General features: G+C 57.3%; 4 protein-coding genes across 4 annotated transcripts; 2 read left to right on the top strand and 2 right to left on the bottom strand.

Annotated features, from left to right (window-relative positions):
- Positions 1 to 47: 47 nt before the first annotated feature.
- On the bottom strand, positions 48 to 2,417 carry C8Q71DRAFT_777249 (uncharacterized protein). The gene is made up of 9 exons (XM_047924700.1): positions 2,317 to 2,417; positions 2,221 to 2,260; positions 2,131 to 2,162; positions 1,995 to 2,079; positions 1,565 to 1,605; positions 1,309 to 1,506; positions 988 to 1,248; positions 621 to 935; positions 48 to 568 (listed from the first exon to the last, which is right to left on the bottom strand). Exons 1-9 carry the CDS (start codon positions 2,352 to 2,354, stop codon positions 256 to 258), a joined length of 1,323 nt encoding a protein of 440 aa, XP_047775516.1. The 5' UTR covers positions 2,355 to 2,417; the 3' UTR covers positions 48 to 255.
- A 104-nt stretch (positions 2,418 to 2,521) lies between these two features.
- C8Q71DRAFT_777247 (uncharacterized protein) lies at positions 2,522 to 3,582 on the top strand. The gene is made up of 2 exons (XM_047924699.1): positions 2,522 to 2,541; positions 2,595 to 3,582. Exon 2 carries the CDS (start codon positions 2,595 to 2,597, stop codon positions 3,477 to 3,479), a length of 885 nt encoding a protein of 294 aa, XP_047775515.1. The 5' UTR covers positions 2,522 to 2,541; the 3' UTR covers positions 3,480 to 3,582.
- A 287-nt stretch (positions 3,583 to 3,869) lies between these two features.
- On the top strand, positions 3,870 to 4,328 carry C8Q71DRAFT_714117 (PDZ-binding protein; the record flags this gene model as incomplete). The annotated part of the gene is made up of 4 exons (XM_047920950.1): positions 3,870 to 3,893; positions 3,947 to 4,072; positions 4,129 to 4,195; positions 4,246 to 4,328. 4 exons carry the CDS (start codon positions 3,870 to 3,872, stop codon positions 4,326 to 4,328), a joined length of 300 nt encoding a protein of 99 aa, XP_047775514.1.
- Positions 4,329 to 4,584: 256 nt separating this feature from the next.
- On the bottom strand, positions 4,585 to 11,749 carry C8Q71DRAFT_260424 (uncharacterized protein). The gene is made up of 10 exons (XM_047917366.1): positions 11,226 to 11,749; positions 10,579 to 11,174; positions 10,400 to 10,529; positions 8,819 to 10,343; positions 7,467 to 8,766; positions 6,384 to 7,418; positions 6,232 to 6,332; positions 5,990 to 6,177; positions 5,153 to 5,938; positions 4,585 to 5,100 (listed from the first exon to the last, which is right to left on the bottom strand). The coding sequence occupies exons 1-10, from the start codon at positions 11,726 to 11,728 to the stop codon at positions 4,683 to 4,685; spliced, it is 6,582 nt and encodes a 2,193-aa protein (XP_047775513.1). The 5' UTR covers positions 11,729 to 11,749; the 3' UTR covers positions 4,585 to 4,682.
- Positions 11,750 to 12,157: the final 408 nt, after the last annotated feature.

Genomic DNA, 12,157 nt, shown 5'->3' with positions numbered 1-12,157 from the left:
GCCCATCGGCAAAAGCTTCGCGGAATCAGATCTCTCCCCAGCCACGCTGCTCGATAAAACGGCGCGATAGATTCGGACTAGATACACGGAAGCAGATAACACAGCAGCGAGAGACATGCAGGGGAACCGTCAGGCAACGGGGGGACAAGCGAGCGACTCAGCAAGCAGGCGATAACGAGTGTGGCGGGGTAGTAATTAGTCAAGAGCGAGGCGATGCGATATGGCGATAGGAGCGGACGTCGAGAATATCCTACTCTATCCCGATGATAGTCCTTCACGGAAACCACGCACAAACGAGCGGAACGGCAGCGTCACCCAGTCCAAAAAGCCTGGCGAGTCCCCCTCCGGTGCCTCGTAGAATGCAGATCGGGGGCGCACAGAACGCTTCTGGTCTGAATCCTCCTCGTCCTCATCACGAGGCCTCTTCTGGCCACGCGACGGCGAAGGGTCGGACCCCACTGCGGTTGCATCCGTCGAAGCCACCGAGGGCGGTGATTGTAGTGCTGCCCCCGGCGGCACCTTGGCTGCACCGGCCTGGTCGGACGAAGTCGCGGGGCGGGGAGTCGATCTGAGTTCGCGAGGTCAAGCGACGCCCCGCGGCAGATTACCGGGCCACTCACTTGGTGCACGTAGCCTTGTGTCCCTCCCATCGGGCGAGATCGTAGTCCACCTGGCCCTTCACCGTCACTTCAGCGCGGCATACCGCGCATTCGACAATCTGATCTGTCAGCTTTCTCACTTGCGGGTCATTCACCAGCGAGAGCTTGCGCTGCATAGCGGTAATGCGGTTGCTGGGACGTTCTCGTGACGACTTCTCGCTCCGAGGCGTCTCCAACGGTGCCACCGAGGATGCGGCTACAGATGCGTTATCATCTTCAACGTGACCGTCGTCCTCGTCGGCTGCAACCTCAGACTTGAGATCCGAGGTGTCGTGTCTACAATGCTGCGATCAGTCGTATATTGTTCATCAGCATGAAACTAGCTCACTTGTCAGGGTTGCCGCGTTGTTTGTGTTTCTGTTTGCGGTGCGTCACCCAGTTCTGCATCACGTACTTCCGCTTCGGGGCCAAATCGACCCATTCCTGACACTCCTTGCAGAACACACGATGTGCCTCCACCTCTTCCGTGAGCGGATCATTCTGGAGGAACTCGATGCGCTCGGCTTCGGTCTTCCTTGCACGCGCCGATTTCGACGACTCTCCCAAGACGGACTGATCGTCGGCAACACTATCTGGTGATCGGGCGCGTCTACACGAGAGGACAAGCTTGTCACGAACGTACACCACTTATCCAGGTGACGAACCTTACCTTGCAGGTGTCTGGAAAGCCTTGGCGCCAACCGCGGATAGAGGCTTGCCCTTTACTGGGGAGGTATCCCCGTCTTCTTGAGCAATGGATGCCACCGACCCCGCCCGCGAGTGCGGTGCCTTCCTGGCTCTGCTTGGAGGTCTCTTGTTTGTAGCGGGCGAATCCTGGCGGCCTCGAGTGGGAGAGGGCCCTCGCAGACTATGTAGCGGGTATCATTGATCAGAGGGAGCAGAAGCAGAGTTTGGACGCGACTTGCACTACATCAATCTTCTTTGGTGCACGCTTCTTTGTGGATACCTGTGGGCGCATGTTTAATTTGGGCTTTTGAGAAGAGAACGTGACATTGAGAAGGCAGGGAGTACAAGCGTGTTTGGCCAGCTCGTCGGTCCACGGGTCAATGCGCAAAGAAGTCCGTGAGGAATTCAAATGGACCAGGGTTATGCAACCTTACGGACTGTATCTTCCACCACCCGAGGAGTCAGAGCACCATGAGGCGGGGTAGCCCTCGTGTATGGGCAGAGAGAGGTGTATGGGCAGGACGAGAAACGCACGAATCGTTGTACGATATACCGCGTACGATCATGACAATACGAGCCTACCTTCCGTTATACCGAAGACCACATGAGGAGGAGCGACTGCGTGCAGCCATGCTTCCTGCGCATAGCTGAGACCAGTGCTTGACTCACCTCCGCGTCAGTGGATGCAGGCTTCTCGGGGCTTGCAGCGACCTCTTCTTCGCCCTCATTCTTTGTCTCCTCAGCCGGAGACTCCCTGCCAACAGCGTGAGTATAACACAGGCGCAACATCATACTCGCGACGTACTCGGCTTCCTCATTCGCTACATTCTGTCTCCTCTAAGTATGGTCACGCGTTCAGGACAACATACGACACGAAGATACGCGACACATTCACCTTCCGGCGCGCACTGTACTTCACCTTCACAGGCGGCGATCTGGCAGTTTCAGGATCGTTAGCCGAATTATGGCGGTACGCGTGCTGCGGACTCGCCGTTCTGGACTAGATAGCGAATCGTCGACGTTGCTCATGTTAGGTCTGCGGTGTCGCCTGGACGCGGCGGAGGGAGAGGTCGTCGTTGTTGGATGGCAAGAGCTCGGACCGCGTCCCTGCTCAACGCCCAAGAAGGCGCCACGTGCCCCTGAGTCGTCGCGTCGGGCACGTGGCTACGACGCGCTCGCAAGTTAGGCGCCTGTCTGTCTCTTCCCGACTGCGAAGGTGAGTAGCCGATGGTCAGTTCGCCTCCAGCTGGCTGACCTGTTTGTTCAAAGATGAACCCTGAGGATCTCTTGTCAGAGTCGTTGGGGAGTCTCTACGATTACACACCCATCACCCTCTCGTCCGCGGGTGCAACCTTCAGATACAAGTATCTTGGACGAGAGGACGAATCGGCAGAGGGAGCTGAAGGCCCTGATGAAGACCCATTGGATACCCCGTTCACCGTCACTTTGACGACACCAGACACACAACCGGCCAATTGGGCACTCCATGCATCGTCCATATGGGTATCCGCCCTGTACATCGCTGATCACGTTCACGATCTGCACCTTGATCTACACATCAAGCGCGCGACGAGCGGAGGCAATCGGTTGCGCGTGCTCGAGCTCGGTGCAGGGGCAGGCCTGCCTGGGATCTTGATCGCACGGCTCTACCCCGACGTGGATGTCGTGACCAGCGACTATCCTGATGATGAGTTGATCTCGACATTGGCGGACAACGTCCAGAAGAACGAGGTCTTCACCCATTGCCACGCTATCCCCTACGCATGGGGGAGCGACCCATCTCCTATGTTGGCCCCTTTTGCGGAAACATCATCCGCGGCGCCCGTGTTTGACATTGTAATCGCGGCGGACACGCTCTGGAACCCGGAGTTGCACTCGAAATTCCTTGGCACTCTGTCAACAACCTTGAAGAAGACTGCTGACGCACGCATCATCCTCGTCGCAGGATTTCATACGGGGAGGTATACTGTAGAGTCATTTTTGAAGGCAGTTCCCGATGCTGGACTGGAGGTGGAGGAGGCTACAGAGCGAGAGGTCGGAGGGGACCGCCGGAGGCCTTGGAGTGTTGAGGGGGCGGACGAAGAGACTGAGGAAGAACGACGACGGTGGGTTGTATGGATGCTATTGAAATGGAAGGCAGATTCGTTGGCGTGAATTGACTGACTGAGACGGAAGACCCCTGTGATGTAGGATACATTAATCTGACCCTGCGCATCTGAGATCGACAGCCAGACATTTTAAATGGAGACATTTTCTGACCGTAAAATGTGATGAATTCAACGGGGTTCTCAAGCGTTGACTATAGGTATTTATCTCTCTATACACCGAGGCAAATGCAAGTCAAGTGAGAGCTGACTCATTGCATGCGAACCTTGAGTTTGTGAGCTTGAGTTCCGGGCTGATCACTACACCTTCCTTATCGGGCGCAGCACTTTAGTCATGGATCTAGATCTGCTGCAGCCACCCTCGACTCAGCCACGCCGTTCCGGCCCAGTGGCAGGCTTGCTCACTAACCACCACCTTACTTCCTTCTCTCTCTGTATCATGGTGTGTAAGAAATGCGAGTCTGTGAGTCATCTTGACGTTACAAGATTGATGCAATCGTTGACCGGGCACTTTAGAAACTCTCCAAACTTGCCGCTCCCGACCCGTTCACCTCGAGCTCGCAGAGCATCAAGGATGGTTCTCGGAAAGTCGGAGAGAACAAGCTGCTGACCAGACCTGGGAGCTCAAAGAACAGGTTCCAGGTGCGCTTTATGTTCAGCGCGTTCCTGTCTACACGCTGACATCACCACCTGTACAGCCGTACCAGGGGAAGTGTAAGGACTGTAAGTCGACGGTGACGCAGAACAGGGCCAAGTACTGCCACGGTGAGTCTGCCATGACGGATAGTATTGGACGGGGACTGATGTCTTTCTAGGATGCGCATACAAACGTGGAGTATGTGCGATCTGTGGCAAGCAGGTCCTGGATACGACCGGCTACTCGATGTCGGCCAAGTAGACGGCCTGGGCTACTATGTTGAACGGGACGCTGTATCACCATGCAAGTGTAATCTATCCCTCACGACTATCATTATTCGTTTTCTGTCGCTATTCATACACACGTGTCGTACATGCGGGCGAGTTGAACGTATTCATCCCCATCCACGAGGCGTTTGAGGCATGACAACCAGGTACTTTCAGCTCCATGCTCCGTCACACAGCATACAATATATTAGTGACATCCAATAAGTAAGCGGTCTAAATACAATGCACCAAGATTACTATCATACATGCCAACACCATGCGAGATCGAAAGCAATGCGATATCTAAGAGCATGAGATGATGGTCCTATATAACAAACCCTACACAAGATTACACCCTCTTCGGCTTCGTCCTCTGCTCGTAGATCTCCTCGTCGATCGTGTTCGTACTGAGGAACCGCCAAATGTGCACAAGCCTTGTCTGGCCGAACCGCCTCAACCGCCCGACAGCCTGCGTCTCGCACGCGTCGTAGATCTCCTGCGACGGCGCAAGCAGCGGCGACAGGAAGATAGCGTGGCTCGCGGACGTCAAATTCGCCCCGCTCGCGCTCTCGTCCATGACGTTCAGGAGCAGAGCGCGCTCCTTGCTGTCGCTCTGGAACTTCTCGAGGTTCTTGCTCTTCTGCGAGGCCGAGCCCTTGATCTCGAGGAACTCGATGCCATTCGCAGAGAGAGCCTCCGCGACCTTCTTCATGAGGTCCGGGAATTGAACAAAGATGAGAACACGCTCTTCCTTCGGAATGGTCTTTCTGCGAACGATCATCAACAAAGGAACCCGAGGCGCATGAGTTCGGTACTTACTTGATGAGATGAATAACCTGCTCGAGCTTCAGGCCGTAGTGCTTGCCACGACCATCACGAGCCTCATCGTCGACACCGAGCGTGTCGCCCTTGACAACGTTTAGAACGCGGGCGGCGGCTCTGCACGCGCCCGAGGCAGCGTAGACGCACTCCTCCTTATCCGCACACTCCATGACGCACTTCAAGCAGCCCATGTGGCCACACGAAGACAGGACAGCGACCTCCTCGATGGGCACCTCGTCTCGTCCGCACGAAGGGCAGGACACGACGGGTGGAACTTCCCTTTGCCGCTGGAGGTCTCGCACAGCAGTGAAGTACCGAAGCGATCGCACGCGGCCGACGAGTTCCTTGGTGATTCGACGGATCTCGTGGGTCTGCTCACGGTGTTCCCAGATCTGCTCCTTCTTGCTGTTAGACAGGCCCTCGTCCTTGCCCTTGCCCTTATTCTTGCCATCGACCTGCTTGTTCGTCACGCCCTTCAGATTAGCTGGAATCTGCGCCTCATTGAGGAGTTCCTGGGCCTGCTCGGTGGCGTCCTTGTCGCCGACGCCCTCGTTGCGTGTTACGCGAACGTACTCGCGGAAGAGCGACTCGCCCTCGACCTTGCCGATCTTCTGCTCCATCTTCAAGGCCTCGCCGAGCTTCTTGAGAAGTTCTGCCTTGCAGTTGTCCAGCTGCTTCTTGCGCTCCTCGACGATGACCTCGCATGCTTTCATGGCGTTTTCCTTGTCGGACGTGTCGAGATCGAAGTGCGAGCATCGCTTGAGCAATGCCTCCTCAGCGGTACTACGCAATTCTAGTCAATGCCACGGAGATAGTCTTACAACCCAAACATACCCGCTTTCACCGAGTGCCTGCGCTACTCGCTTCTCTCGGTCGCTCTCGCTCTTCTTACCGCGCTTGACAGTCATGTCTAGGGCGCGAAGGTGATGCTCGAGCTCTAGGTAAATGGCTCGTTCAGCGGCCGGCAGGTTGACGCTCTTGATCTCGGTGGTCGACGGAATCTCGTCGATCTCAGCGATGTTCTGCACCCAATCTTCAGTGACTCCTCTTCAGCTATCGAATAGAAAAACACCTACCTGGCGGACGAAACGATCCAAGAAGCCTTGTCCCAACTCGTGCCGATGCGCATGCCATTCTAGGCTATGAACCTCCCGGAAGGAGTGGAACTTCTCGACGGCTGGACACAGGTGAGCCTACATCGCTCAGCGATTGCGGCGGTCTAACTTACCGGTCTGTTCGCGCTTGCGCTTCTTGACCTGCAACGACTGGCCTTCGCCATCGTCGTCTACACCGAGGTGCAGATTGAGGAATGCGGAGATAGTCTTCAGCGCGCCGAAATCGTGAATCGGTGGAGTACCAGAGAGCACCCAGTGCCGCTCGGCCGTGATATTCGTCACCATAGAGTGGATCTTACCGTCCAGGTACGTGTACTCATCGACGACCTTACGAGCGAAGTGGAACATCTCCAGCGGAGGCGCCTTCATCTGGGTCCAGTCTCGCCTTACGGCGGGCGATTTGAGCTTCCAGGGATCGGTGTCCTCTCGCCTTTTCTGCTTCTTCGCGGGGCGCTGGTCGTCGTCCTCAGCCTTCCGCTTCTTCGTCGCCTTCGGTTTCGCCTTAGATGTAGGCTCCTCGTCGACACTCATAGCCTCCGAGTCATCAGTCATCGGGGGAGTCGTCGCGTCACTGCTGTGCCCTTTACTGCGTCGCGCTGCTGGCTTTGGCTTTGGCTTTGGCTTCGACTTTACCGGCTTTTTCTTGGGTATGTCCTCGTCAGACGACTCTGCAAGTGACCCAGCGTCTGAACCCGATTCTTCAGCAGATGATGCCTCGTACTCCGAGTCGACTGCTTTCTTCTTTGTCAACCGCTTCGCAGGGGCAGCCTTCTTACCACGTTTGACTCGCGGTTTATCTTCGTCTGAGCCTGCGCTCTCGTCCGAAGACATCACCTTCCGGATGATTCTGCGTCGCTTGGGCCGTGTATCTGAGTCTTCCTCGGGTTCACTCGTTCCTGACGTCGCGCTGGAAGCGGCCGATGCCTTGCGAACAGGAATGACAACCTCCATAACGAGACCAGTTCTTGGACTCACAGAAGCGTTCGCGGGTATCGAGTCGGGCACAGCTGACTTCTTCGCCTTCGTCTTCACCTTTGGCTCTACTTTCGGAGGCTGCTTCTTCCCACTTTCTGCGACCTCGGCAACCTCACGATAGCTCTTGCCCTTCAGCCGCTTCGTCGGCACGAAGAAGTTGCTCTCATCCTCATCTACACAAGGCGTGAGCCAGTAGGAAAGCGCTGCAATGATATACCTACCGAGCTTTCTTCCCTCCAAAATCTTGTCCATGACGGCGTTCGCGCCATCGTCTCTGAGACGGTCCACTTGGTTGCGCAGCGAGTCGAGTACATTCCCCAGTCGCGCATTGAAGTACCGACCGTCCTGCAGAGGCAGGCTTCCTGCGGCGGCCAACGCCTCGAGGTTAGCCAGGTAGACGGAGCTGTGGAATAGGTTCGACGCGACGACGACAATGTCGGCCTCCTGAACCTCCTCGATCGTGAGGGAGTTGATGTTTGTCGCAGTCGCAAGTTCTACGACCTTGAACCGCTTCCCCGCGAACTTCTTCACCTCCGAGCCCCATTGCCGCGTTAAGTGCGGTGGCACCACAACGAGGGTCGCCTTCACGGGGATCTTGCCCTTCATGTCCTGCATCTTACGGAAATCCTTCTCGACTTCCTTGGCGGTGCAGTCGATGAGACCAAGCGTAATCGCGGTCTTGCCGTACCCGACCTCGTCAGCGAGGACTCCGCCGCGTATGTGGACCGGGCGCTGAGCGCGGCCTTCAGCACGCCATCCGAGGGGTTCCATGATCGCCTCCGAGATTTCCTCCTCGATGAACGGAGGCGCGTTGGGCGACTCCTGCGCCAACATCCAAGTCAGCGAGCGAAGCTGCTCCGGACGCAGCGGGATCTTGAAGCTAGGAGGCTGAGCGTGCAGTGAGTCATGCCTGTTGCTAGAGAGCTTGAACTTCGGCATTTTGATCTTCGCCGCCGGGAGGAAGTCCATGGTGAGTCGCCACGACACGGATACCTTCCCCTTTCTGCCCGCTGTCGGCAACCGCGACATAGCGCGATGCATCAGAGATGCCACATTGACACCGATACGCACAACACCGACACCATTCTTGTCGAGCTTCAGCTGCGTCACAAAGGGCGCGGGGCGACGCTTCAAATCCCGCTCGTACTGTCCGGCCTGCGCGGTGTCCTCGATTGCGACCACGCGCTTCTTGACCTTCGTCCAGAGCAGATTCGGCGCGGTCGGCGCGCAGCGCTCGCAGTTGACGTGCGCCCCAGGCAGCTCGGCGTCTTGCCAGTCGCTAAAGCGACCTCCGACGTTGCGTATGCGCTCGATGAGCCACGCCAGCGCCTTGAAGGTGACGCGCTCGTGAACCTTGTCCACTTCCTTCCACGCGTTGCGAGGCCACTCGGGGCCTGCTTGGTCCAGGAGCGGCACGCGACAGACGAGCAAGGCGTTCGCGCTGCGGCATGCCTCCATCGAGACGCTGATGTCGAGCTGGTCGCCTGGCACGGCGTAATGGGCCTCATGACCGGCAACAGGCTAGAACGACCATATGAGCGAGCTGTCTACTGCGCGGATTGTATTGACTCACCGCTAGCTGCACGTCAGACGCCTTCATCCACTTGTACGGGATCTGACAGCGGATGTGTTCCTCCTCATCGGTATCCGATTGCCGCCACTTCGACTGAAGCTGACAGATTATCGGCCGCGTCTCACCGTACTCGTAGCGGCCCTTGCTGATGGAAATGACAAAGCTGTCGTCTACCGGGTCGCCGCAGCGCGTAGGGTCCAGGAGGAGGAACAGGGGCGGCAGATGCGCGTCCCGGGCGTCAGTGGCCTTCTTGTGCAGCGCCGAGTTGGCAGTTCCGCACTTGTCGAGAAGGGTGTACGCGCCCGAGATGTCCCTGTCAAAGTGCTCAAGATCCTTCGCGTCCACGTCAATCTCGAGCCGCGAGTTGACCATCCTGTCGCGGAACTCCTTCCCTTGAAGACCGAGCTTCTGCTCCCACGAAGGCACCGGCTCGCTGCCAGAGATCGTGATCTGGATGGACGTCGTGTACGGCAGGGCGAAGTCCCACCGGCCGCTGAACAGGCCATCCTCGCACACAAAGCGTCCGATGGGCGACTCGAGCAGCTTCCGGATCTCCGAGTTGGCAGGTTCGTCGCCCTCCGGCCTCGCAAATAGGCGCCACTCCGGCTGTTGCGGGTTCAGCTGCAGCTCGAGGTAGGCGACTGGCGATTGGTAGGTCGCCGCCCAGATTTCTTGCCGCTTGGGCTCGACAAACCGGAGTTCATGCGCAGCGACACGCAGGACGGCCTCACACCACGAACCCCATCGTTTCTCTGGGATGGTTACGCCCGTCTCCTCCCGGAGGCTGTCGAGGAGCTCCCGAGAGACGTTTGCGAGGGATAGCGACATCGGTAGAGTCGCCTTGAGCTCTTTCGCGAATGCAAGAGGAGGCAGACGAGTGTTAGCGTTCACGTCGATCGCCTCAAAATTGTGCTCCGGACGGCCACCGCACTTGACGCAGGACGACGAACCACAGTCCACGCAACGGTTCAGCTGACGGTCCGTGATGTCCTTGCGGCCCTCACACTCGCAGAGACGTGCGCTTTGTTGGGCCTTCTGGAGCAATGCAGTCAACCGCGTCTCGGCCGTTGAGGCCAAGTCAAGCGGCTTCTCGACCAGCTGGTCCTCGCCCGAAATGCGCTCCTCGACAGGAACGTCCTTCTCAGGTGCCCGGTCCACGTCCATAGTCTCGTCCTCGTCCTCGTCGTCGACATCCATCGCCACGTCGTTCTTCGACTCGTACGTTGCGTCGTCGTCGCCTTCTTTGAGTAGCTTCCTGCCCACTACCAACGCAGCCATGATGCAGGCGCCGACGACGGTCGTGGACATTGCATTCCCCGCAAGGTCGGCGAGCTGATCTTCGGTCTCACGCGTGAGCAGAAGCTCGTCCACCGGCAGACCCTGCATCGACAGGGCCTCAAGACCGACCATCGGTCCACCGCGATTGGTGATGTACGGAATCATGGACGGTGTTAGACATGGACAGATACCGACTTTGTTCGACCCGATCGCCCGATCGACGTTTTGCGACAAGTTCCATACTTGACTGTTGTATAGATGATATGAGCATGCGACCGACAGAGAACCCTCTGAAAGACTCACGTCTTGTACGAAGGGTCTACTCCCTTCTTCGCTGAGCGCAAGAGACTGATGTCCATCAAGTCCCACACGCGCTCTACCTGTCCGACTCCCCAGTCGTTCCAGGCAAAATCGGGCATTTTGCAGTAACCACCTGCAAGCGAGTAAACAACGGCGCCCTAGTATGGACCAATTGGCATTACCTTCTTCCCAACCGGTCAATGGTCGCTTCAGCCCCAGCTCCTCTTCCAATCTCCCGCGCTGGTGACGAGACTCGCAACGACCCCAGTCCGTGCGCCCGGTCCGTCGATCGACACCATTGTAGCTTTCAGACACGAGCTTCTCCCGCGCTTGATGGATACGCGGATCGTCCGAAGGTAGAAGGAACGCGTCCAACGTGGACGATGCCGGGCGTTTGAGCTTACCAATCCAATCCTTCCACTTGCCAGGAAGGCTAGAGTGACGCTGGTTGACAGCGAGTAGGTATACACGGGTGCGGGTATGTGGAATGTAGAAATTCTTCGTGTCGACACGTAGGTAGTCGGCACTGTAACCAATCTTCTCAAAGTACTGCGCGACGCGGTCCCATGGCGCGGAGCATACGTTCTCGAGAATAACGAGAGGCGGCTGGTGGTTCTTCACCCAGGACATCATGCCGCGGAAAGTTCTTCCTGACTCCCCGTTGTCATCGATGTCCTGCTTCTCGTTGTTGAGGTTTGAATAGTCGACACACGAGGTGCCAGCAACGAGAAGGTCAACGTCACCGGGAACGGGTGCGAGCGACCCATAAGCGGTCGTCCTGGCAGTATTTCTCAGATGCAGTTGGACTCATGAGAGCGAATATACGCACGCGTGACTATCTCCCAGCTCACAAACATCCCGGAACAGCAGCGGTGGCTTGAAGTTACGTTCAATGTATGCCTGCTTGAAAGGCTCAATCTCGCACGAGAAGACGTGATCGAACTCCATATTCACGCCATAGTGTTCAACGATGGAGCGGCGGATTAGGTCAAGTGCAAGCAACGGAGATTCCGTACCAGAACACATGGTTGCGACGCGCATCTTGCGCCCTTCAAGATGCTCTGCGACAGCCTTGATCTCGGGGACGCGCGAGACCAAGTCAGAAAATATGGCAGGTATGTCGTGGATGGGTGGGAGGTTGGACGCGTCGGGAGCCGCGTTTCTAGACGTGCTGACTGCCTGCGTCACGGTGTCATCGACCTCGGCGTCGGACGACTCCTCGTCCGCGGTGCTTGGGGCTTGCTCTGGCTGCGGTTTTGCGGGCTTGCCACCAAAGAAGGAGGAAATAGACTTTTGCCCCTTCGGGACAGCTGAGTTTTGACCCTTTGCCATCGTGGAAGACGACGAGAAGGGGTGGTTGGGAGGGCGAGGGAGAAAGACGGGAAGCGCGTCGCGTCAGCAATAGACTTGTCACGACCGCGTGCTGTCACACGTGACTGACAGTCACACAAGGGTTGAATCCGTACCGCCGGGCGCCAAGTCGATCGCTACTTACGTGGCTTACCCGTCTTGGCACGCACACGCAGTGGCTGAGTTATTCCTGGACAGACAGCGGCGAACGTCTTCTCAACCGTTCTCATGAGCCCTGAGAGTGCCTGACCTTCCGCGTATGTATGGTCAATCTTCGCATTGCCTCTCATCCACCGTCGCCCCAGCTCTGCCCCGCCTTCGACGCCTGCAGCTCGCAGCTCACCCGCCATCGTACAACCGTCGCAACGGGCGATAAGGTATGCGCACGATTGAAGTGCGGGCCCAGGAGAA

Source organism: Rhodofomes roseus (assembly GCF_022264815.1).
Source record: "Rhodofomes roseus strain CIRM-BRFM 1785 chromosome Unknown C8Q71scaffold_21, whole genome shotgun sequence".
NCBI classification, from domain to species: Eukaryota; Fungi; Basidiomycota; class Agaricomycetes; order Polyporales; family Fomitopsidaceae; genus Rhodofomes; species Rhodofomes roseus.
This window is presented reverse-complemented; position numbering and strand designations above follow the sequence as displayed.

What these genes read in the sequence shown, in the direction of transcription:
- C8Q71DRAFT_260424 (XM_047917366.1), bottom strand. Translation starts at nt 11,728, where the DNA reads ATGGCAAAGGGTCAAAACTCAGCTGTCCCGAAGGGGCAAAAGTCTATT. An exon ending in TTTGGAGGGAAGAAAGCTCG is followed by an intron (nt 7,419 to 7,466) that starts GTAGGTATATCA and finishes CGCCTTGTGTAG; the next exon opens with ATGAGGATGAGAGCAACTTC. An exon ending in CAGGTTATTCATCTCATCAA is followed by an intron (nt 5,101 to 5,152) that starts GTAAGTACCGAA and finishes GATCGTTCGCAG; the next exon opens with AAAGACCATTCCGAAGGAAG.
- C8Q71DRAFT_777247 (XM_047924699.1), top strand. Translation starts at nt 2,595, where the DNA reads ATGAACCCTGAGGATCTCTTGTCAGAGTCGTTGGGGAGTCTCTACGAT.
- C8Q71DRAFT_777249 (XM_047924700.1), bottom strand. Translation starts at nt 2,354, where the DNA reads ATGAGCAACGTCGACGATTCGCTATCTAGTCCAGAACG. An exon ending in CCAAAGAAGATTGATGTAGT is followed by an intron (nt 1,507 to 1,564) that starts GCAAGTCGCGTC and finishes CCCGCTACATAG; the next exon opens with TCTGCGAGGGCCCTCTCCCA. An exon ending in GCTTTCCAGACACCTGCAAG is followed by an intron (nt 1,249 to 1,308) that starts GTAAGGTTCGTC and finishes CCTCTCGTGTAG; the next exon opens with ACGCGCCCGATCACCAGATA.